The 25,453-nt window shown below is 39.0% G+C and overlaps 2 protein-coding genes across 2 annotated transcripts; both read right to left on the bottom strand.

Moving 5' to 3' along the window:
• Nucleotides 1-2,971: 2,971 nt before the first annotated feature.
• On the bottom strand, nucleotides 2,972-10,232 carry LOC147307442 (adhesion G protein-coupled receptor G5-like). Its single transcript, XM_086275548.1, has 18 exons — nucleotides 10,163-10,232; nucleotides 9,120-9,211; nucleotides 8,962-9,039; nucleotides 8,810-8,878; nucleotides 8,522-8,698; nucleotides 8,376-8,411; nucleotides 8,216-8,278; nucleotides 7,781-8,093; nucleotides 7,533-7,689; nucleotides 7,139-7,270; nucleotides 6,937-7,047; nucleotides 6,796-6,850; nucleotides 6,530-6,627; nucleotides 6,334-6,455; nucleotides 5,993-6,258; nucleotides 5,813-5,903; nucleotides 5,448-5,728; nucleotides 2,972-5,366 (listed from the first exon to the last, which is right to left on the bottom strand). The coding sequence occupies exons 1-18, from the start codon at nucleotides 10,168-10,170 to the stop codon at nucleotides 5,248-5,250; spliced, it is 2,268 nt and encodes a 755-aa protein (XP_086131674.1). The 5' UTR covers nucleotides 10,171-10,232; the 3' UTR covers nucleotides 2,972-5,247.
• Nucleotides 10,233-16,837: 6,605 nt separating this feature from the next.
• LOC147307441 (adhesion G protein-coupled receptor G5-like) lies at nucleotides 16,838-24,193 on the bottom strand. The gene is made up of 18 exons (XM_086275409.1): nucleotides 23,684-24,193; nucleotides 22,640-22,731; nucleotides 22,482-22,559; nucleotides 22,330-22,398; nucleotides 22,042-22,218; nucleotides 21,896-21,931; nucleotides 21,736-21,798; nucleotides 21,379-21,613; nucleotides 21,131-21,287; nucleotides 20,737-20,868; nucleotides 20,535-20,645; nucleotides 20,394-20,448; nucleotides 20,128-20,225; nucleotides 19,932-20,053; nucleotides 19,591-19,856; nucleotides 19,411-19,501; nucleotides 19,046-19,326; nucleotides 16,838-18,964 (listed from the first exon to the last, which is right to left on the bottom strand). The coding sequence occupies exons 1-18, from the start codon at nucleotides 23,689-23,691 to the stop codon at nucleotides 18,915-18,917; spliced, it is 2,121 nt and encodes a 706-aa protein (XP_086131535.1). The 5' UTR covers nucleotides 23,692-24,193; the 3' UTR covers nucleotides 16,838-18,914.
• Between the last annotated feature and the right edge of the window lie 1,260 nt (nucleotides 24,194-25,453).

The following is a 25,453-nucleotide window of genomic DNA, read 5'->3' as shown; positions in this document are numbered from 1 at the left end:
TGGATGTTAAACTCAATTGTTACACCTGGTAGAGCAGAACGCTGATCATTTTATTAAAGATGAAAGACTTTAGAAAGTTTTTCAACTCTCAGTAATGCCATAGCGATCGTTTGATATATGGACTTGCAGCGGCGTTTAGGCCCAGACACGGCTAGTGACGTCAGACTGAACAATCGGATAGACGTTCCAGCCCTAAACCTAACCTTATCCCTAACTATAACCTTATTCTTAACCTTTACTAGCAGTTAAATGACGTAAAACAGTGTTTTCCAAAGTAGAAAATGAACGAACATGTGTAGATTGAGTCCAAACGGTTCTCATGTGCTCTCCTTTTCCCGATGCCGTCATTTATTTATTTATTTATTTATTTATTTTTTGCCTGTCCCGTTTGGCTCTTTTGCATCAGAATTGTTGTCTAAAGGCGAAGAAAGATGCCCAACGGATTTACTTTACCAAATTGACCATCCCAGCCTTGCCGTAATGGTCCATTTGATTCACCTTTTATTGTTTATTTTATTTTCACTTACTGAATACGGGACAGACTTGACTGGAGGAAAGAAGGGGAGAAAGAAAGAGGGAAAGAGAAACAGCTGAGAAGAGGGACGGGGGAGAAGGGCAAAAGACAAAAACCAACAGAACGGGCAGAGAAAAAAAAACATCTATCGATCACCTGGATCACCTGCTGAGAAAGAAAAAAGAAAACAAGCAGAAGAGAACAAGAGTAATAGAATAAACAACATCACGATGATATATGGGAATATAACAGTAAATACTAAATGTTAAACATTATTGTGCAGCACATAAGATCAACAGAACACAGTGTGCTTTGAGGTAGGAGCCAAAAAGGGTGTAGTTTGTGGGTGTGATCACCCGTGTGTACACCTGTGAGCATGGACGCGCTTGTTTTTAAAAGGTTCCTTCATGTAATGATCTGCTAGAGGGTGTGGGGGGGCCACAGCCCCGTCCTCCAGGGCATGAAGGTATGGAGGACATCAAAACTCCAGACATCCAGAGGCCCCCAGAACACAAGAGACCAAGGAAGACCAACAGAGGGGCAGCTGCGCCACTGTCCCAGAAAGAGCTGAGGAGAGTCCCAGATGAAGGCTCACTCAGCAGCCGCGGAGCAGAAGCCAGGGGGGGTTGCAGTGACGCGCCCGTGAGCTCCGCCGGCAGCCAGCCGTGCCTGAGTGACCGAGCCCCAGGCCGAGAGGCCGGGGGCACCCCACCTCCGAAGTGGCCCGAGCGAGCCCCAGGCTCCAGGCCCCGATAAGCGGCCGCCAAGGAGTGAGCCAGTGTGTACCTGGACGCCCATCCCCGGACACAAAGAACCACCAACGCACCGATGTCTGAGGGAGTCCGCCACTGGCAGGGGAAGTGGTGGTGCCGTCATTTAGGAACGTGTTGGGTACCCAAAAGCATAAAATGTTGACAATTTGTCACCTAGTGAAAATTATTACGCTTAGGGAGTGAGAACGTGTCTGACCACTACCGGCACACTTTTGCACCGGAGGTTTTCGGAAAGCTTTTATTTTGGTATTTCCGCTGATCCGTGCAATAAATTTGCATGTTAGCCTAAACATTTAGATTTAACATTTAGATTTAACATTTAGATTTAGATTTAAATATAATATTTAGATTTAACATTTAAAATTCTGTTTTAAATATCAAAAGTTACAAATATTTTACTAAATGTTGTAAAAAATGACTTGTTTTGAGCTAAATGTGGAAAAATGTTGCCGTTAATTTCAGCACGTTTCACTTTACAAACGGCGCCCCATAGCAGGGGAGCAGAAAATGAAGTCGACCGTACGTTTCTAAGAGTCAACTTTGCTTTGTCACACATTTGCTAGCAAATAGAATTGATGTTGTGTCATCTCAAATTTGATAAAAGCCAGTGTTAACCAGTAACCGGGCAAATAAAAGATAATAATTTTTCCCTCTTTACACGCAAGTCTCCGGGAACAAGACCTCGGGTTTTATAGGTCATTTGAGATCGAAAATTTTGCTTTTACAGGCCAGGATTCAGTCTAGACTCCCTATAATAAAATGCATAAAAGCTCCTGCACACAGATTGTGGTAATAATGCATCCAGTCAGTCTGGTGATTGGAAACTTTAACTATTCTTATTCCACAGAAACTGAGGTTAGGACGACCTTTCTGGAGCAGATTTTGTATTTTATGCACTTTTTTCTGCCTATATTTCGATATAGAACCAAAATGTTTTCCAACTTTAACGTGCATGTTGATGCTAATGTCTTTCTCTGAGCCACTACTGTACATGTGGTATGACACTGAGAGCAATTAAAAAGCACTTTCTTAGTTCCCATCTACTAAGTGAAACACATTAACACGTGTTAAAATTTTATTTGGTTTTTCACTCTGGTAAGGGTTTTGTTGAATAGCGTGAAAATGTAACATTCCCTGTCATTTTCATTATGAAATCATCTAGACTGACGCACAAAACAACAATCTTCCCAGAACATTTCTCAGAGATGCCTTGATTTATGTTTTTAGGAAAGCAGTAAAACTCTGCTCCAAATCTGTGCGGGGACTTTTACATACTTTTGATTTAGTAAGTTAATGAATCAAAAGCAGTTGTTTTTTTCACCCTCACATTCTGGCCTATCAAATCTTTTGCTATTGAGATTAATGTTCACAACTGCTTACCACAGAGCTATGAGTTGTGATCCTGCATCTTAGCCTCTGCTTTTTAATTTTGCATGTTCTAACATAAGGACACACACAGGTATACCACAGAAGCCTGCTGTGCTTTGCGTAAAAGCCCTTCTTTTGGAGCAACACAAATCAGACATGCATGGCAGTAATTACCCCAGTTTTTGTCTGGCACGCTGTGGTCATTTAGGAGATTAATCAGTCGTAGATAAATAAACAGTCCTTCCTTTCTCAATGTCACTCATCGAGGCTCAAGTTCTGAATAAGGAAAAACTTTATTATTCATTTAAACAGCTCAGACTTTTATTTCAAGACTATGTTGTGTACATACAACAGTTTCTTTCACAAGACAATTTGCTTCTATGTATGAAAATCATATTTTGTCCTGATAAAATACAAAAAAAGTTATTACGACATTTTAGTCAAATCATTTATTTTGTCAAATAAAAGCTTGACAAACTTCATATGATATAGAGTACATGCAAAGATTTGACTTTAAGGCTACTTTAATAAAACTGAGAAAAGCAAATCAGGTTCCCTCTAAATGAAAAAATAATATGATATTTTTTAAGGTAGTATAATAAAAATAAGTACTAACGAAATCCACAATTCCCAAAAACCACTAAACAAACAAAACAGTTTGCCAAGATACACTGCACTTATATATATGCTAGTGAAATACAGTAAACTTTAGAGAATAGTTTCAACATTCAAATACCCTCAGGGAGCTTATCACTATAGGTAGTCATGAGCTCATTTCTTGTTTGCCAGTTAAGCTTCCCGCACAGTGGATACTGGTCTCTCTGGACTCAGAGTAATTATCTGAAGGCACGCAACACACTAACTGGCGAGTTCAGCCCCGACACTGTGTAGGATATGTGAGACAAGCCTTCCTTTCACCTTGATTCTGCTATTTTTAATCACATTGAGAAGCACATCAGTCAAAAAAAATAAATGTTTAATTTCTTAAACGTTTAAACTCTGCATTCCACTCTATGACTGATTCAAGAGGTCTGTAATACAACCTTAGTCAATGATTTACAAAACCCATATTTTATTTACAATAGACCACAGAAAACATTTTTAAGTTTACTGGTAAACGTGAAAAATCTGCTTTTTAGCAACAAACTAAACAAATGACAGATTTGTCATAGAACCATTTAATGTGACAGTTACAGTGTCAGGATTGTTTTTGCTATGGGAGAAGCATGAAGCAAATTTCAATATATACATATTTTTAAATGTTTAAATTCAGACTTTCTACTGTTTCATGAAAAATAACACTCGTTTTGAATTTGATGGCAGCAACATTGCTCAAAAGAAGTTGGAGGCGAGAAAAGGCTAGAGAAGTAAGTAGTACTGAAAAGAAACAGCTGGGGGAACATTTTTTAAATAGTTAGGTTAACTAGCAACAGTTCAATAACGGGACTGGATATTAAAGATAGGCAGAGGTTCACCAATCTGTCATTGTGTTCACACAGTTCACAGTGCCATCCAAAAATGGAGGTTAATGCTTTATCATGCAAAGAAGAAGCCATATGTGAGAATTATCTAGAAAAGTTGCTGTCTTCTATGGACCAAAGCCCATTTAAAATGAACACAGCCAAAGGGGAAACTGTTATTTGGTCAGACAATTCAAAATTTTAAGATTCTGCTTGGAAAAAATGGATGAGGATGGAAGAGAAGGAAAATCCAGCTTACCAAAATTCAATGACTATACATCTCTGATGGTATTGGGCTGTGGAATTGGAAGCCTGGGCATCTGGAAAGGCACCATCATTGCTCAGAGGTATATGCAGGTTTTGGATCAACATATTTTCCCATGCAGATAAAGTCTTGTTCAAGGAGTTGCTTGGATTTTTCAACAAGAGAATGCTGAACTGCACAGTGCATTCATTACAGCAGCTTGGCTTAATAGTGGAAGAGTCAGGTGCTGAAATGGCCAACCATATCACCAAATAAAAACGTTTGATGCATCATGATAATAACTCGGAAGACAACCCAGCTAGGATCCTATATCCAACAAGATGGAATGTTCTTCTACCAAACGTCCAGCAGCTCATCCCAGCAGATGTTTATGGATTTCTGTTTAAAGGAAGACAGGTGCTACACAGTTGTCAACATGTCCCTGTCCCAACTTTTTGAGAGGTGTTACTGCCATCAAATTGAAAATGTCCTTATGTCTTTGACATGTTTCACTTTCCCACTTTAACATTTTACACCTTAACATCCTGACATGTTTACAATTGTGGTTGCGTATTCTGACTGAATCACAGCCTTCTATGAATTATTTGGCGTGAGTAAGACAAGTTTGTCTGTTAAAATATAAAAGCATGGGAACAAACATAGAGTCGTGCTCTGAAATGACTTCCAGAGTACTGACTCGAGCTCTAGTCCACATGAGTATTTGCGTCAAAGAAGGTGATCTGGGTTAGTGCTTTCATGTCAGAAAAGCCATTCAGCGGAGAGCACATGGGAAGAATGACCAAGTTGTTTCTACACAGAGCAACCTGCTGGAACTATATGAAATAAAATGCTGCCCTCTTGTGTCAAAATATGGTAAAACAGCAAGCCTTATGCATAAGGAGACGTTACAGCTGTGTTTGATGTAGCTGTGCTGCTACTTTGTGTGTGGATTTTGCCGTCTCCAATAATCTTGCTGGATTTATAATAGTAGATGAACAGGAAGAAACCTATACAAATAAAGAAGAAGGTTAAGGACTTTTAATCCAATAAAGAATGAAGTCAGCTCACTGTGACAGTTTTAGATTTACCTTGAAAGGAGTTGAGGATGGTAAAGATGTAGTAGGAAGCGATGAGCAAAGGTCCGTAGCTGAAGAAAGCAAAAGCCCAGGTGATGCCAAGAAGGAGGAACAGGCTCAGAATGGTGGAAGTGTTGCTCTTAATGGAACTATTGTCTTGGGCCTTTCCTGCTTTTGGCATTAGAACGATTTGCCTTACAGTTAGAATGAATACACTCAGAGTGAAGACGAACACTACAGCATAATAACCAATGTTGACCCCCTGGTGGATACCAGCATCAGAGATCCAGCACCTGAAAAAGGGAGTACAACGTGATCCTCTGATGAAGATGTTTGTGTTTTATCCAAGAAATCTATTATCAGATTTACAGACTTACATTGTTGCTGCTTTCCCCTCATTTGTATTAATATTAATAGAATTATATTTCTGGGAGGCAAGAAGAGCGATCACCACCACAGCCGGTATGACTAAAGAGAAGATTAGGAATATAAATTCTCCTGTGATTATTATTCATAATATGAGAGCATAAGTATCATTTTTGGCTCAGGTCTCTTACCCCATCCTGTGATGCAAATCTTCAGCATGTAATGTTTCACTTCAGTGCAGATTCGACGTAGACTGAGGTACAAGTGTAAAGCCTGCATGAAGAACCAGGTAAAAGTGGCCAACATCCCGTAGTGCAGAACTGCTGCTATTGCCACACATGCACCTTTGATACCCAGATTTGAAATGCTCTCATTGGTCAAGAAGGACAAGTTCAGGATCAACATGGCGACAAAGAGGTTCATCAGAATCTTTGTTGCTTCGCTTGCTTTCCCCTTTCTGTGGAGCAAATTAGTGTGCGTAAGAAAAAGGACTTTACTGAGGTAAAAATCCAAACTGCCTCGGATCTCTTACCTGACGAGAACGTGCATGAAGAGACCGACGATCAAGAAAAACAGCGACAGTCCACAACCGATTGAAGTGATGTAGGTCAGAGTATTAACATCAGAAGTGCTAATGTTTGCAGGTGTAGGTGACTAGGTTCAAATAGTTATGTGTCAGTATGTGCTGTAAAAAAAATAATTTCTTATTTCCTATACAGCTGTCTTACCATGAGTATGGCAAAAAAGGTTAGATGTGTGCACTGGCAGGTGATGCTGTTATTGGTCTCCACTGTTTGACAGCCATCTGTGATCCAGAGTGATTTCCCTGTTGGACAGCAGTAATACAAAGAAGTAACTGTTAAAGACAGACTTTATCACAGTAATCAGCGTGTGTGCAAAATGTGAGTGAACACTTCAAAGGTCTATAATTCCTGTGGTTTTCATATTAAAATTAGATATATATATAGAGAGAGATCTATTTGGGGTTTTTTACCGTTTGCATCTGTGCTGTTTCCATCCCAAGACATGCAAGAAGCATTCGCTCCTTTCTTTATCAAAATAGAAAATGAAAATCAGAATAAGTTTTCCTCTGAACTTAAATTGATCATTATTTCTGTTATGACATCACACTTACCTTGTCCACATTACTGTACTGAATCTCGATGGGTTGTGAAAGGTTTTGTATTTTTGCCCCCATTTCTATTCCCACTATCTCACTGTTTAAATAGTATTTACTGCTGTCATCCTGTTAAGATTAAAAGATTGTTAATAGATCAGGTTTGGTCAATATGTTTATACATATGAAAAGTAAGTTTTTAGTTGAGCTGTACTATTACCGCATGCTGGTGTGGAAACAACAGAATTCCAAGAAATGATCCATTTCCCTCCACCGCCATTTTACTGGCCTCTTTAGGAATTTTCATTAAACGAAATGGGCCTGTAAAATTGCTGTTTCCTCCTTTAACAATCTTTCAAAATGAGAAATGTTTATCAGCAAAAACAATTATAAAATAATGATGTCATGCATATGTATTATACAAATTAAAACTAATATATGCAAATGAGCATTAAAGTATCTTTTGTATTTCATCAGAATGTTCAATAACCAGAGTAATTTTCACTGAACTCAGAAATATGATTTTTCTGGCAATTATTCCATGCCTCAGACATTAGAGAGTTAGTAATCCACAGTCTTAAAATTGTGTCACGCTCTTTTATCAAACACCTTACCTTCACGCCAGCGTTTTCTGTGAAGGCAAAGTTCATGTTGGCTTGATTTTTCTGGGAGAGTTTGACAATCACTCCTGTGATGTTGCCCATCTTGATTGTTGCTGTGCCAAAATTACCCATCATTTCAAGGACAAAGGATAGATTTTTCATGACATCTCTGTAACACGGAGACACAGTTAGTTTCTTAAAGTAGATTTCAAAAGTGCACAATATTGCAAAAATATTTCTATGAAAACTGAGATATCTACACTGGGTTAGGAATGGTATGGTTGATGGAAATGTCAATAGTGTCATTGTCATTGCTGGTGGTTGTTGTGGAAGATTCGCTGGAAGAAATGATGCTGGTGGTTGTTGTGGAAGATTCGCTGGAAGAAATGATGCTGGTGGTTGTTGTGGAAGATTCGCTGGAAGAAATGATGCTGGTGGTTGTTGTGGAAGATTTGCTGGAAGAAATGATGCTGGTGGTTGTTGTGGAAGATTCGCTGGAAGAATTGATGCTGGTGGTTGTTGTGGATGGGTTGCATGACACAGTCCATGTGTCATTATCACTCACGACATATTCTGTTTTATGTAAATGTACACAAAGTATGCAAACACACACACACAAACACAAGCGGGCTGTTGTTACACTTGCTAACATTAAATATTTGTTTTTAACTGATTTGATAAACAAATAATTATACCTGTGAGGTTTTCACGAAAGCTCCCTTTGCTCAGTTTCATATTCATACTCATATTCTTCATACCTTGAACACATAAAAGTATGAAATTAGAACTTGTGCACTGTCACTGCTGTCACATTGTTTCATGTAGAAATTAAGAGGAAAAGGTTTGTGAATTTACTTTCACTCAAGCAGCGGTTGATGTTACAAAAAAAACCTGCAACAAGATGGAAAGTGCATCAGATCATTGGTTGGAAACCTTTTCAAACTGATCAAATAAACTTAAAATTTGACCACTGTGCACTAACTCACTTCTTAGAGGCTTACCAGGGCTGCTTTTGTTGTAGAGCTGGGATGGCATACATGAATAATTATGCTCTGGATCCTTCATCACCACAATATCTTGCTTGGATAAAATCTCTTCAGTTAAATTTAGCCTGTATTTACCTTGACTATCTATTTTTACTTCAATATTGCAGTTGAAATCCGTGTCGTTACAACACTCTAAGAAAAATTTAAAGCACAAACACATTTAGCAAATAACCAAGACAAATGTTTTTCCCCAACAGCTTGAAAGCAAAAAAAAAAGAAAAGCTAAAAATTAGATAACTGTACCTGCACGTGTATTATTTGGTTGGATGTTGAAACAGAGTTTAGTTCCATTGTCCTCTTGGTAGATAGTTTCTAAATTAAAATATAAAACCCCAGATTACTAAGTTTGTCCTTTAACCTAATGATGATTTTTTCCTGTATTGTTTTTAACTTACTTGATGGAAAATATGAATCAGCTAGTGTTTTGGGACTGATAAAGAGGGTATTATTGGGTTTACTGTCTCCATTTGTGCCTAAAAAATTTCAACGTAAAAATATGAGAAAAATATTTTGAGAAATACTGGTTTCTTTTAAGCTAGATTTTGTTACTTACCTGTGCTGTACAACAGAAGCATTAGCTCCACGGCAAACATCAGGCAATGGTTTACAGCCAATGGTAACATTATCCTAAGGAGAAAAGGGAGCCTGCAAATGAAAATGGAGCAAGCTTACTTATCACAACCTAAAACTTAATAAGTTCCAGCTTCTATTTCCCAAATGAGAATATGTTCTGCGTTGTTGAGTTTCACAGCAACTTGAACTTACAGTCATTATTTTTGCTGACAAATATACCTTTGATATCTTCCTCTTTACTTTGACTTGCAAATAAACTGGTCCCCCTTTTTAAATTATATGTTTCCTCAGAAAAAACACTGCCAGAATGCTACTCCCCCCCCATGGGCTGGACTGTAGGTCTGAACATAAATGCTCCAGTAATACTTTATCCCTTGTACTGATATGAAATCTAAAGAATGTGCAGTTTTTAAAATGTATCTGTGCTCATTTCAGGTTGGATGGAAAACAGGAAGTCATCACTCTGATTGTGCTAAAACCTTCTAGGTATCCGCAGGTTTCTAAAGATGTGCAGTGTATAGGATTATTTACAGTTGTAGTCAGATGTTTACATACGTTCATCATGGGCTTGAATGTTTATGCAACAGACATCTTACTTTAAAATATAAGATTTGAGTGCACAAATTATGATTTTATTTTGGATTTTTTTCTAATCCACAAAATGTCAAAAGTATACATACATTCTAATATATGTACGTACGCCCAGTAATATTTGGTTTAATGTGACGTGGCAAGTTGCACCTCAGTGGCATGCTTTTGGTACCCATTAACCAACATTCTTCTTGGCAGTGTTGGCAGAGTTAGTTTAAATCTGTTGGTTCCCTGGCATGGGCCTGGCTTTTAAGCGTACAATGGTGTGAAAAAGTGTTTGCACTTTCCTGATTTCTTAGTTTTTCACATATTTGTCACACTTACATGTTTCAGATAATGAAACACTTTTTAATATTAGACAAAGGTAAATAAATACAAAATGCATTTTTAAAATGATGATTTCATTGATTAAGGGAGAAAAGTTATACAAACCCATCCATCCATCCATCTTCATCCGTTTTATCCGAGGCCGGGTCGCGGGGGCAGCAGCCTAAGCAAAGAGGCCCAGACCTCCCTCTCCTCCAGCTTATCCGGGGGAATACCAAGGCGTTCCCAGGCCAGCCGAGAGATATAATCTCTCCAGCGTGTCCTGGGTCTGCCCCGGGGCCTCCTCCCGGTGGGACATGCCTGGAACACCTCACCCAGGAGGCGCCCAGGGGGCATCCTTGTCAGGGGTCGCCACTTCAGCACGCAGTCAAGTTCTATACTCTTGCTAATGACCTACTAATTGTATTCAGGTGTGTTGCACCAGGGACACATGGAAAAGTTTCATGACACTGGCCCTTGAGGACTGGAGTTTGAGACCCCTGTCATATGGAATATGACAGGTGTGGTTGAACTGCATGAAGACTCTGAAGTTTCTCTTCTCTTCTGGCAGGACAGGAATGTGGCCTTGTCCTGTGAGCTACAGTAAGGATGTACTTAGAGTAGAACTGGACTGTCACCGGCCTCAGGCTCTTCACCCTTTTCAAAGACAAAGCAGTCATTTAGATAAAATATTAGATATTGTTTACCTGTAAATGCACAAAGAGAATTTAGAAATGTTATTATTGTCAAGAGTGAACAAGCACTGATAGTGTAATCTACAGCTGTGGCCAAACGTTTAGAGAATGAGAAGTGTTGTTTGCTTATTTACAAAGTTTGCTGTTTCAGTGATAGTTGTATATCACATTATATCACTTCAAACAGAGGTGACCCAGTAATGCTGCACTAATGAATTAGACTAACTATTCACTTTAGCTAAAGTTATTCAGTTAGCTAAAGAGTTGGGATGCTGTGTAAGATATAAATAAAGCTAAAATACAAAGGTTTGGACAGTTTTGCATGTTTCCCTACTGTAGGGGTCTCTGCAAGCATACAGAGGGGCACTCTGAGAGGGTCCAAGATGACAACTTTGGAATTCTACTAGAAACAGTCGATCATATTTGTTGTCAAAGCTGAATTCAGGGCAAACTACGCTAAATTAGCGTTTTAGCTAACAGCTACAATAAGCATAAAAGTTACTTCCCGTCAGTAACACTTTCGGTCCGCTAGTAAAACGTAGTTCTATTAATCTGCACTTGAACCGGAACTGGATGTAAGTTCCAAAAAACTGAATTGTAGAACTGAAACTGAATGGTGAGAAGTGAAACTGAAATTATTCGAGAGCTAAATTTTTAAAGGATAAAATGCAGTTTCAAAGCAAATCAATTCATTTTCAAAATATAAAATTCAATTTCAATTTAGTTATGATCATTTTCAAACCAATAAATTGAATTTCAAATTAGACTAATTCAAATTCAGTTTTTAAAAGCATTTATTCAAGTTACAATTCAGATTCAAGCCTAGCAATTCAAATTCAAATTTAACTTATTCAAATTCAGTTTCAGATGGCACAGATTTCTGCCCATAAATGTCACCGAGCAGTGACTCAGTTTGTGGTCAAAGGCTTGCACCCATTTACCACAGCAGATGCCCCCAATTTTCGGTAAGTGAATGTGTTTAATTGTAGGCAGGGACATTACTGGATATTCTTGTGTAATTGCTACAGAATAGTTTATGTTCCATCCATCCATTCGCTTCCGCTTATCCTTTTCAGGGTCGCGGGGGGCGCTGGAGCCTATCCCAGCTGTCATAGGGCGAGGGGCGGGGTACACCCTGGACAGGTCGCCAGTCTGTCGCAGGGCCGACACACAGGGACAGACAACCATTCGCACTCACTTTCATTCACACCTAGTGACAATTTGGATTATCCAATTAACCTATCCCCACAAGCTGCATGTCTTTGGACGGTGGGAGGAAGCCGGAGTACCCGGAGGGAACCCACGCAAACACGGGGAGAACATGCAAACTCCACACAGAAAGGCCCCGGCCTGGTGGTGGAATTGAACTCAGGACCTTCTTGCTGTGCGGCAACAGTGCTAACCACCGTGCCACCGTGCTGCCTATAGTAGTTTATGTTATACTTTGTTATTGCTACAGAAGAATATTTATTTAATTATTATACATTTACAATTTTTTTTCCTGGGGTCCCTGTGACACCCCATTGAAGAGCCGTAGGCTGGATCTCTTAAGATCTCACTGTTGGGTTTGTAAGGCCATGTTACTCCTAAATTTCTATCTTGTTCAAAGAGAAGATATAAAACAAAGTTCTAACAAACAAAGTTAGTGTTCTCCTTTTTAAAAAGAATCGATAAGAGAATCGATAAAGAATTGAATCGTTAAACAGAATCGAAAATGGAATCGGAATCGTGAAAATCTTATCAATACCCATCCCGACATGCATCTATTTGAAAGAGTGAGCGTAAACACAAAAACCTATTTTATTTTATGTGCTGGAATGTGCAGAAAATAGGTTTAAAAGTAAATTAATTCTTCCAGTCAGAGAATGTTGCATATAATAAATTTTTTGCTTGATGCATAAAGTTAAAAGCTTAAAACTAATAAAACAAGTTTTAAAAAGAGACTTTTCCATCTGATTACATTTTGTATGATGTATTATGCAGAAAAAGTAGAATTGGGCTGAAAGATCTATCGCTTTATCACCTATTCAGGTTGTAAATTGTGTTTTTAAAAAGTAACTAAGTAATTAATTACTTTTGAAAATAAGTAATCAGTAAAGTAACGGGATTACTTTTGGGGGGAAGTAATCAGTAATTAGTTACTGATTACTTTTTTCAAGTAACTTGACCAACACTGATTATGACTGAGTTACAGCAACTGCTTGATTGCAGTTGTTGCTGCTAAGAGAGGCCCAACCATTTATTAGGTTTAGGGGCAATCACTTTTTCACGCAGGGCCATGTAGGTTTGGATTTTTTCCCCCTTAATAATAAACACCTTCATTTAGAAACTGCATTTTGTGTTTACTTGTGTTGTCTTTGTCTAATATTTGAATTTGTCTGATGATCTGAAACATTTAAGTGTGACAAACATTAAAAATAACTTTTTCCCACCACCAACTATATGTCGAATAGTGTTGAGGTCAGGGCTTTAGAAAGGCTGTTCCAGAAGCTCAATGTTAGCCTGCTTTATTTATTCCAAAACCAGATTTGATGTGTTTGAGATCATTGTCCGGTTTGAACACCCAGTTGTGTTTAAGTTTTATGCTGCTGAGTTGAGGTGAAGTTGAAGACTTTAGAGGTAGTCCTCCTTCATTATTCTATCCACTTTGCGCAGTCTAACAGTGTTCTGAAGGCAGGACTGTGATGCAGCTTTCTGCCTCGCCACTAGAGGGCGCGGCCGTTTTGTGAGTAATGTTTGACTGGGATGGAAAATGGTGTTCATGAAGGCAGTGTGAATCACAAGTTATGCTCGGGAGCAGTTTATGTGGGTTCAGTGAGAGTGTGCGTCCATAAGACTGGTGAGTTACAGGATATTTCTTGTGTAAGAAGGATAGCCTGTATGTTTTCTTGCTCTGGACGTCCTCTGTTTGTACATTTTCTATAAGCTAAATTATCGCTAAGCTAAGCGGGCTAAGCTAAGCTAAGTTCGCCTAGGCCAAACTGAGTTCAGTTTGAGTTGGTGATTTGTTATGTGTATTTGCCTTCTTTAGTTGGCATCATAAGTGAGTGGGGCACAAGAGTTAAGTGATGGGAAGATGTTTATTATTTAGGTGTGCTGAGAGAAAATGGAAAAAGGACAAGCTGCACATTTCTTTTAATATCCTCAGAGACTCTCTTTTAACCTATCAGAAAGCCGTTAAAGAGGCCAAGTCCTCCTACATATCAAACCTGGTTAGCAGTAGTGTCCATAAACCTCAGACTCTGTTTCGTGTTTTAAATTCCATTGTTAATCCTTGCATATCCACCAGCCTCACACCTTCTGCCACCCTCTGTAATGACTTTCTAAAGTTCTTTGTAAACAAGATTTCCTCCCTGCAGTCTGTCATTCCATCTCCACCTTCCAATCCCTGTGTTTTTTCTTTGTGCCATTCTGCCTTTAATCAGTTCGAACCAATCTCTCTCTCTCAGCTGCATGAAATAGTCTGCAAGGTTAAGACTACCAACTGTTCCACCGATGCTATCCCCTCTCGGCTTCTGAAGCAGGTTCTGGACTCAGTCGGACCTTTCCTTCTGGTCCTGATCAATGCCTGCCTCAGTTCTGGTTGCTTTCCAACACCCTTCAAGCACGCTGTTGTTCAACCTCTCCTTAAAAAGCCTAATCTAGATCCATCCCTACTCTCTAACTATAGGCCCATTTCCAACCTCCCTTTTCTGTCCAAAGTACTGGAACGAGCCGCCCTCACGCAGCTCCAGCTATTTCTTGACAACAACAATCTCTATGAGAAGTTCCAGTCTGGTTTTAGAGCTCGGCATAGCACAGAAACCGCCCTACTGAGAGTTTTTAATGATTTGCTTTTAACTGTTGACTCTGGTTGTGCTGCTGTCTTAGTAACCTTGGACCTGACAGCAGCCTTCGACACTGTAGATCACAACATACTGCTAGCCCGCCTTCAACATTGTGTCGGTTTAAAGGGCACTGTCTTAAAGTTTTTCCAGTCCTATTTGAATAATAGGAGTTTTTCTGTTCACCTTGGTGAACTGTCATCTCCCAGAGCTCCTTTAACCTGTGGCGTACCTCAGGGGTCCATACTAGGCCCCCTGTTGTTTATTCTGTACTTGCTCCCTCTGGGCGATGTGCTCCGTAAACATAATGTGTCCTTCCACATCTTTGCCGATGATATTCAGATCTACCTCCCTCTGAGGTTGAACTGCAATGTTTCTTTGCAGCCGCTACTCTCCTGCTTGTCTGACATTAAGACTTGGATGACTCTTAACTTCTTACACCTTAATGAAAGCAAAACTGAAGTCATTGTGTTTGGGCTTCCTAAAGATCCCAACTTCTCTCTTGACTTTTTGGGACCCCTAACCTCCGATTGCACTTCTTCCATTAAGAGTCTTAAGAGTTATTTTTGACAATGCTTTTAAACTTGATAAACAAATCAGCTCTGTAGTTAAGGGATCTTTTTATCATTTACGGATTTTAGCCAAAGTCAAGTCTTACCTTTGCAGGAACGATCTAGAAAGAGTGGTCCATGCTTTTATTACTTCACGGCTGGACTACTGTAATTCCCTCTATGCTGGCCTAGATCGTTCCTGTCTACATCGCCTTCAACTGGTGCAGAACGCTGCCGCTCGCCTGTTGACCGGTTCAAAAAAAAGAGACCACATCACTCCGGTTCTCTGCTCTCTCCACTGGCTCCCAGTTGCTTTTAGGATTGATTTTAAAATCTTACTGCTGGCTTTTAAGGTTTTAAATGGCACTGCACCTTCTTACCTGTCAGAACTCCTTAGTACTTATCGCCCCAGGAGATCTTTGAGGTCAGCCGATCTGATGCTTTTAGATGTTCCCAGGTATAAATTAAAGACAAAGGGAGAGAGGGCGTTTGCTGTGGCTGCACCCAGACTGTGGAACAGTTTACCTCCTCACGTCAGATTCTCCAAAAGCCTAGAAACTTTTAAAACTGCTCTTAAAACTCACCTCTTTTCATTGGCTTTTAGAAAGGTTTAATTTATTTGTTTATTTATTTTTTATTTGATCAACGAGGTGTTTTACGAAATTGTGTTCTATTGTATTTTTATCTGTATTTACTGTACAGCACTTTGGTCAGCCTTGGTTGTTTTTAAATGTGCTCTATAAATAAACTTGACTTGACTTGACTTATTTTCTTTGTTGCCAAATATGGTTCAGACTATAAGTAAAAGCCGCCAGCTTAGTATTAGGGCCTATAAGACAAGTATGTGGCTGTAATATGTTATATGGTGATTATTGTTGTCTATAATTTGATTGTAATTTGTGTTCTATTTTCCATTCTGTTTGTAGAACCACACACATACCCACACCCACGCTAAATCTGCCATTAAAGAGCTGAACGGTCATCCCCTGTCCTCGTTATTGTCTGGAGGGTCATAGTGGCACTTGACCTGTGCACACCCTGCGATCATCACCGTAGAACTGAACCTCATATCAGAAATCATCATAACAAACAGCACTGTGCCAGAGAATGATGCTCATCCTACAGGATGCATCATCGTGTTTGACAGCTGGTACTCCCCTATACTCCTCTAAATGTGCTTCTCTTCATTGTGACCAAATAGCTCAGTATTTGTCTAGTCTGACCATAAAACCCTTCTCCAGAATGCATTTGGCTTGTCCATGTGCACTGCTGCAACTTTCAGTTATTTTATAAAATCACTCTAGATATGTGCGGTACAATCATTACACACTGTAAAAAGAGTAGTTTGAAGAAATCATTAATAACCAAAATTTAAAGAAAAGCATAATCTTTTATTTTAAGACTTTATTGTGTATACACATCATTTTTTCCCACAATACTTTACTTATATGTATGAAATATTGTGTCCTGATCAAATAGAAAAAAAGTTATTACAACATTTCCATTTACTACTACAATAAAACCACAAAAATGAGAACTAAAAAAGCCAATCAGAAGATTTCTGAATGAAAAATATATTAACATAGTAAAAAGTCATTGAACAAATCAGACCTTAATTTACCTAAATATGGTAAATTTTAAAGAATTGCTATAATTTTTATTTCAAAAAAGCTATTTTATAAATAAATACTAATGATTAACTTGACAAAAAAATCTACCACAAGCAAAGGAGTTTGTCAAAATACACTGAACATATTTAACTCTTTATTGTCATTGCACAGTTGTACTTTGTATATATGGGTACAACAAAATTGTCCCACTGTGATACTAAAATAAGGCAGGCAAAACACAATAAATAAGTAACATATATACAAAATAAAATATGTAGTGCAGAGAAAGAAAAAGGGAGATAATCCTATCCATATGCTCATAAAATGTGGTACATTTTAAAGAATAGTTTCAACATCCGAATAACTTCAGGGATCTTATCACTATAGGTAGTGTTGAGCTCATGTCTTGTTTGCCAGTTGAGCTTTCCCCACCGTGGATGCTGTTGTCTTCAAATTGTGGGACAATTTCAGAATAGTGAATAAAGAATAATGATCCTCACCATAAATTTAATGCCTAGCTTTTACATGTGAAAAGGCACCATCAATCCTGAGAGGTACTGTATGTAAAGGTTTTATATCAACATGTTCTCCCATGCAGACATCTTTTTCGAGGAATTGCTTGGATATTTCTACAAGAGAATGCTAAGATTATTAAATAGCATTTTTCTACTCTCCCGGGGTACTCAAAGCACTCAATGCAACATGCACCATTCACACAAGCACTATCTTCTATGCTTTAATCTCTGCAGGAGTTTGCTTCATTCTTTATGGCCACTGTTTACATTCTGCCAGATGCAGATTTGCATGCAGCTCAGTGTGCCCTCGAGGAGCAGGTACTGCACATGGATCAGGCATACCCGGACACTGTCATTATGGCTCTTGGGGACTTTAACAAAGCCAATCTAAGCCAGGAACTTCCCAAATATAAACCGTATATTAAATGCCCGACCAGAGAGGAGAGGACACTGGACCAGTGTTACCCTGCACTGCACTCGAACTTTCTGACCACGTCATGATCCATCTGATCCCTACGTACAGACAGAGGCTGAAGCTCTCCAAACCTGTCATGAGGACTAAAAAACTGTGGAGCAATGAGGCTGTGGAGGAGCTTCGCACGTGTTTGGAGTCTACAGACTGGGACACAATGAAGGCTGTTTCTAACAGCTTGGATGAGTTTATGGACACTGTCACCTCCTATATCCACTTCTGCAAGGACAGCATTGTGCCATCACGCACCAGGGTGAGTTATAACAATGACAAACCCTGTTTTACTCCTAAACCCAAAAAGCTGTGGCTGGAAAAGAGAAAGGCGTTCAGAAGCGGAGACAGGGACTGCTACAGAGAGGCCAAGTACAGGTTCAATAAAGAAGTGGACATTGCTAAATATCAGCGCTCTGAGAAGATGCAGCAGCAGATCTCAGAGAATGACTCGGCCCCTGAGTGGAAAAGTTTTAGGAATATCACTTGTAGTGATGGGTCGGCCGCGAACGAAATGGCTCTTAGAGCCGTATCTTTGAAGTGAACAATGCGAGCCGGCTCCTTATTGGGAGCCGTGGGGTTTTTTTTTCTTTCTCTTGCCCTCTCTTTCACTTTATGCTGCAAGTCACCCTTGTGTTTGCGCTGAGCAGAGACGGCAAACAAAGCCTTGTGTTTGCGCCCCTCCCTGAGCTGAGGGGGCGGGGGCGGTAGTTACACTCGTAACAGCAGTAGCACCAGTGTTGCCAACTTAGTGACTTTGTCGCTATATTTAGCGAGTTTTCAGACCCCCTTAGCGACTCTTTTTCTAAAAAGCAACTAGCGACAAATCTGGCGACTTTTTCTGGTGTTATTGGAGACTTATTTATGACGACTTTTTGACTTGAAAGCGGGTTGTCAACATGTCCCTGTCCCAACTTTTTGAGAGGTGTTACTGCCATCAAATTGAAAATGTCCTTATGTCTTTGACATGTTTCACTTTCCCACTTTAACATTTTACACCTTAACATCCTGACATGTTTACAATTGTGGTTGCGTATTCTGACTGAATCACAGCCTTCTATGAATTATTTGGCGTGAGTAAGACAAGTTTGTCTGTTAAAATATAAAAGCATGGGAACAAACAGAGTCGTGCTCTGAAATGACTTCCAGAGTACTGACTCGAGCTCTAGTCCACATGAGTATTTGCGTCAAAGAAGGTAATCTGGGTTAGTGCTTTCATGTCAGAAAAGCCATTCAGCGGATTTATAATAGTAGATGAACAGGAAGAAACCTATACAAATAAAGAAGAAGGTTAAGGACTTTTAATCCAATAAAGAATGAAGTCAGCTCACTGTGACAGTTTTAGATTTACCTTGAAAGGAGTTGAGGATGGTAAAGATGTAGTAGGAAGCGATGAGCAAAGGTCCGTAGCTGAAGAAAGCAAAAGCCCAGGTGATGCCAAGAAGGAGGAACAGGCTCAGAATGGTGGAAGTGTTGCTCTTAATGGAACTATTGTCTTGGGCCTTTCCTGCTTTTGGCATTAGAACGATTTGCCTTACAGTTAGAATGAATACACTCAGAGTGAAGACGAACACTACAGCATAATAACCAATGTTGACCCCCTGGTGGATACCAGCATCAGAGATCCAGCACCTGAAAAAGGGAGTACAACGTGATCCTCTGATGAAGATGTTTGTGTTTTATCCAAGAAATCTATTATCAGATTTACAGACTTACATTGTTGCTGCTTTCCCCTCATTTGTATTAATATTAATAGAATTATATTTCTGGGAGGCAAGAAGAGCGATCACCACCACAGCCGGTATGACTAAAGAGAAGATTAGGAATATAAATTCTCCTGTGATTATTATTCATAATATGAGAGCATAAGTATCATTTTTGGTTCAGGTCTCTTACCCCATCCTGTGATGCAAATCTTCAGCATGTAATGTTTCACTTCAGTGCAGATTCGACGTAGACTGAGGTACAAGTGTAAAGCCTGCATGAAGAACCAGGTAAAAGTGGCCAACATCCCGTAGTGCAGAACTGCTGCTATTGCCACACATGCACCTTTGATACCCAGATTTGAAATGCTCTCATTGGTCAAGAAGGACAAGTTCAGGATCAACATGGCGACAAAGAGGTTCATCAGAATCTTTGTTGCTTCGCTTGCTTTCCCCTTTCTGTGGAGCAAATTAGTGTGCGTAAGAAAAAGGACTTTACTGAGGTAAAAATCCAAACTGCCTCGGATCTCTTACCTGACGAGAACGTGCATGACGAGACCGACGATCAAGAAAAACAGCGACAGTCCACAACCGATTGAAGTGATGTAGGTCAGAGTATTAACATCAGAAGTGCTAATGTTTGCAGGTGTAGGTGACTAGGTTCAAATAGTTATGTGTCAGTATGTGCTGTAAAAAAAATAATTTCTTATTTCCTATACAGCTGTCTTACCATGAGTATGGCAAAAAAGGTTAGATGTGTGCACTGGCAGGTGATGCTGTTATTGGTCTCCACTGTTTGACAGCCATCTGTGATCCAGAGTGATTTCCCTGTTGGACAGCAGTAATACAAAGAAGTAACTGTTAAAGACAGACTTTATCACAGTAATCAGCGTGTGTGCAAAATGTGAGTGAACACTTCAAAGGTCTATAATTCCTGTGGTTTTCATATTAAAATTAGATATATATATATAGAGAGATCTATTTGGGGTTTTTTACCGTTTGCATCTGTGCTGTTTCCATCCCAAGACATGCAAGAAGCATTCGCTCCTTTCTTTATCAAAATAGAAAATGAAAATCAGAATAAGTTTTCCTCTGAACTTAAATTGATCATTATTTCTGTTATGACATCACGCTTACCTTGTCCACATTACTGTACTGAATCTCGATGGGTTGTGAAAGGTTTTGTATTTTTGCCCCCATTTCTATTCCCACTATCTCACTGTTTAAATAGTATTTACTGCTGTCATCCTGTTAAGATTAAAAGATTGTTAATAGATCAGGTTTGGTCAATATGTTTATACATATGAAAAGTAAGTTTTTAGTTGAGCTGTACTATTACCGCATGCTGGTGTGGAAACAACAGAATTCCAAGAAATGATCCATTTCCCTCCACCGCCATTTTACTGGCCTCTTTAGGAATTTTCATTAAACGAAATGGGCCTGTAAAATTGCTGTTTCCTCCTTTAACAATCTTTCAAAATGAGAAATGTTTATCAGCAAAAACAATTATAAAATAATGATGTCATGCATATGTATTATACAAATTAAAACTAATATATGCAAATGAGCATTAAAGTATCTTTTGTATTTCATCAGAATGTTCAATAACCAGAGTAATTTTCACTGAACTCAGAAATATGATTTTTCTGGCAATTATTCCATGCCTCAGACATTAGAGAGTTAGTAATCCACAGTCTTAAAATTGTGTCACGCTCTTTTATCAAACACCTTACCTTCACGCCAGTGTTTTCTGTGAAGGCAAAGTTCATGTTGGCTTGATTTTTCTGGGAGAGTTTGACAATCACTCCTGTGATGTTGCCCATCTTGATTGTTGCTGTGCCAAAATTACCCATCATTTCAAGGACAAAGGATAGATTTTTCATGACATCTCTGTAACACGGAGACACAGTTAGTTTCTTAAAGTAGATTTCAAAAGTGCACAATATTGCAAAAATATTTCTATGAAAACTGAGATATCTACACTGGGTTAGGAATGGTATGGTTGATGGAAATGTCAATAGTGTCATTGTCATTGCTGGTGGTTGTTGTGGAAGATTCGCTGGAAGAATTGATGCTGGTGGTTGTTGTGGAAGATTCGCTGGAAGAATTGATGCTGGTGGTTGTTGTGGAAGATTTGCTGGAAGAATTGATGCTGGTGGTTGTTGTGGATGGGTTGCATGACACAGTCCATGTGTCATTATCACTCACGACATATTCTGTTTTATGTAAATGTACACAAAGTATGCAAACACACACACACAAACACAAGCGGGCTGTTGTTACACTTGCTAACATTAAATATTTGTTTTTAACTGATTTGATAAACAAATAATTATACCTGTGAGGTTTTCACGAAAGCTCCCTTTGCTCAGTTTCATATTCATACTCATATTCTTCATACCTTGAACACATAAAAGTATGAAATTAGAACTTGTGCACTGTCACTGCTGTCACATTGTTTCATGTAGAAATTAAGAGGAAAAGGTTTGTGAATTTACTTTCACTCAAGCAGCGGTTGATGTTACAAAAAAAACCTGCAACAAGATGGAAAGTGCATCAGATCATTGGTTGGAAACCTTTTCAAACTGATCAAATAAACTTAAAATTTGACCACTGTGCACTAACTCACTTCTTAGAGGCTTACCAGGGCTGCTTTTGTTGTAGAGCTGGGATGGCATACATGAATAATTATGCTCTGGATCCTTCATCACCACAATATCTTGCTTGGATAAAATCTCTTCAGTTAAATTTAGCCTGTATTTACCTTGACTATCTATTTTTACTTCAATATTGCAGTTGAAATCCGTGTCGTTACAACACTCTAAGAAAAATTTAAAGCACAAACACATTTAGCAAATAACCAAGACAAATGTTTTTCCCCAACAGCTTGAAAGCAAAAAAAAAAGAAAAGCTAAAAATTAGATAACTGTACCTGCACGTGTATTATTTGGTTGGATGTTGAAACAGAGTTTAGTTCCATTGTCCTCTTGGTAGATAGTTTCTAAATTAAAATATAAAACCCCAGATTACTAAGTTTGTCCTTTAACCTAATGATGATTTTTTCCTGTATTGTTTTTAACTTACTTGATGGAAAATATGAATCAGCTAGTGTTTTGGGACTGATAAAGAGGGTATTATTGGGTTTACTGTCTCCATTTGTGCCTAAAAAATTTCAACGTAAAAATATGAGAAAAATATTTTGAGAAATACTGGTTTCTTTTAAGCTAGATTTTGTTACTTACCTGTGCTGTACAACAGAAGCATTAGCTCCACGGCAAACATCAGGCAATGGTTTACAGCCAATGGTAACATTATCCTAAGGAGAAAAGGGAGCCTGCAAATGAAAATGGAGCAAGCTTACTTATCACAACCTAAAACTTAATAAGTTCCAGCTTCTATTTCCCAAATGAGAATATGTTCTGCGTTGTTGAGTTTCACAGCAACTTGAACTTACAGTCATTATTTTTGCTGACAAATATACCTTTGATATCTTCCTCTTTACTTTGACTTGCAAATAAACTGGTCCCCCTTTTTAAATTATATGTTTCCTCAGAAAAAACACTGCCAGAATGCTACTCCCCCCCCCATGGGCTGGACTGTAGGTCTGAACATAAATGCTCCAGTAATACTTTATCCCTTGTACTGATATGAAATCTAAAGAATGTGCAGTTTTTAAAATGTATCTGTGCTCATTTCAGGTTGGATGGAAAACAGGAAGTCATCACTCTGATTGTGCTAAAACCTTCTAGGTATCCGCAGGTTTCTAAAGATGTGCAGTGTATAGGATTATTTACAGTTGTAGTCAGATGTTTACATACGTTCATCATGGGCTTGAATGTTTATGCAACAGACATCTTACTTTAAAATATAAGATTTGAGTGCACAAATTATGATTTTATTTTGGATTTTTTTCTAATCCACAAAATGTCAAAAGTATACATACATTCTAATATATGTACGTACGCCCAGTAATATTTGGTTTAATGTGACGTGGCAAGTTGCACCTCAGTGGCATGCTTTTGGTACCCATTAACCAACATTCTTCTTGGCAGTGTTGGCAGAGTTAGTTTAAATCTGTTGGTTCCCTGGCATGGGCCTGGCTTTTAAGCGTACAATGGTGTGAAAAAGTGTTTGCACTTTCCTGATTTCTTAGTTTTTCACATATTTGTCACACTTACATGTTTCAGATAATGAAACAGATTTTAATATTAGACAAAGGTAAATAAATACAAAATGCATTTTTAAAATGATGATTTCATTGATTAAGGGAGAAAAGTTATACAAACCCATCCATCCATCCATCTTCATCCGTTTTATCCGAGGCCGGGTCGCGGGGGCAGCAGCCTAAGCAAAGAGGCCCAGACCTCCCTCTCCCCAGCCACCTCCTCCAGCTTATCCGGGGGAATACCAAGGCGTTCCCAGGCCAGCCGAGAGATATAATCTCTCCAGCGTGTCCTGGGTCTGCCCCGGGGCCTCCTCCCGGTGGGACATGCCTGGAACACCTCACCCAGGAGGCGCCCAGGGGGCATCCTTGTCAGGGGTCGCCACTTCAGCACGCAGTCAAGTTCTATACTCTTGCTAATGACCTACTAATTGTATTCAGGTGTGTTGCACCAGGGACACATGGAAAAGTTTCATGACACTGGCCCTTGAGGACTGGAGTTTGAGACCCCTGTCATATGGAATATGACAGGTGTGGTTGAACTGCATGAAGACTCTGAAGTTTCTCTTCTCTTCTGGCAGGACAGGAATGTGGCCTTGTCCTGTGAGCTACAGTAAGGATGTACTTAGAGTAGAACTGGACTGTCACCGGCCTCAGGCTCTTCACCCTTTTCAAAGACAAAGCAGTCATTTAGATAAAATATTAGATATTGTTTACCTGTAAATGCACAAAGAGAATTTAGAAATGTTATTATTGTCAAGAGTGAACAAGCACTGATAGTGTAATCTACAGCTGTGGCCAAACGTTTAGAGAATGAGAAGTGTTGTTTGCTTATTTACAAAGTTTGCTGTTTCAGTGATAGTTGTATATCACATTATATCACTTCAAACAGAGGTGACCCAGTAATGCTGCACTAATGAATTAGACTAACTATTCACTTTAGCTAAAGTTATTCAGTTAGCTAAAGAGTTGGGATGCTGTGTAAGATATAAATAAAGCTAAAATACAAAGGTTTGGACAGTTTTGCATGTTTCCCTACTGTAGGGGTCTCTGCAAGCATACAGAGGGGCACTCTGAGAGGGTCCAAGATGACAACTTTGGAATTCTACTAGAAACAGTCGATCATATTTGTTGTCAAAGCTGAATTCAGGGCAAACTACGCTAAATTAGCGTTTTAGCTAACAGCTACAATAAGCATAAAAGTTACTTCCCGTCAGTAACACTTTCGGTCCGCTAGTAAAACGTAGTTCTATTAATCTGCACTTGAACCGGAACTGGATGTAAGTTCCAAAAAACTGAATTGTAGAACTGAAACTGAATGGTGAGAAGTGAAACTGAAATTATTCGAGAGCTAAATTTTTAAAGGATAAAATGCAGTTTCAAAGCAAATCAATTCATTTTCAAAATATAAAATTCAATTTCAATTTAGTTATGATCATTTTCAAACCAATAAATTGAATTTCAAATTAGACTAATTCAAATTCAGTTTTTAAAAGCATTTATTCAAGTTACAATTCAGATTCAAGCCTAGCAATTCAAATTCAAATTTAACTTATTCAAATTCAGTTTCAGATGGCACAGATTTCTGCCCATAAATGTCACCGAGCAGTGACTCAGTTTGTGGTCAAAGGCTTGCACCCATTTACCACAGCAGATGCCCCCAATTTTCGGTAAGTGAATGTGTTTAATTGTAGGCAGGGACATTACTGGATATTCTTGTGTAATTGCTACAGAATAGTTTATGTTCCATCCATCCATTCGCTTCCGCTTATCCTTTTCAGGGTCGCGGGGGGCGCTGGAGCCTATCCCAGCTGTCATAGGGCGAGGGGCGGGGTACACCCTGGACAGGTCGCCAGTCTGTCGCAGGGCCGACACACAGGGACAGACAACCATT

Source organism: Aulonocara sp. 'chitande type north' Nkhata Bay, linkage group LG19 (assembly GCF_057382095.1).
Source record: "Aulonocara sp. 'chitande type north' Nkhata Bay isolate Kocher_YH1m ecotype deep benthic linkage group LG19, A_spYH_male_GT1.1, whole genome shotgun sequence".
Lineage (NCBI taxonomy): Eukaryota > Metazoa > Chordata > Actinopteri > Cichliformes > Cichlidae > Aulonocara > Aulonocara sp. 'chitande type north' Nkhata Bay.
This window is presented reverse-complemented; position numbering and strand designations above follow the sequence as displayed.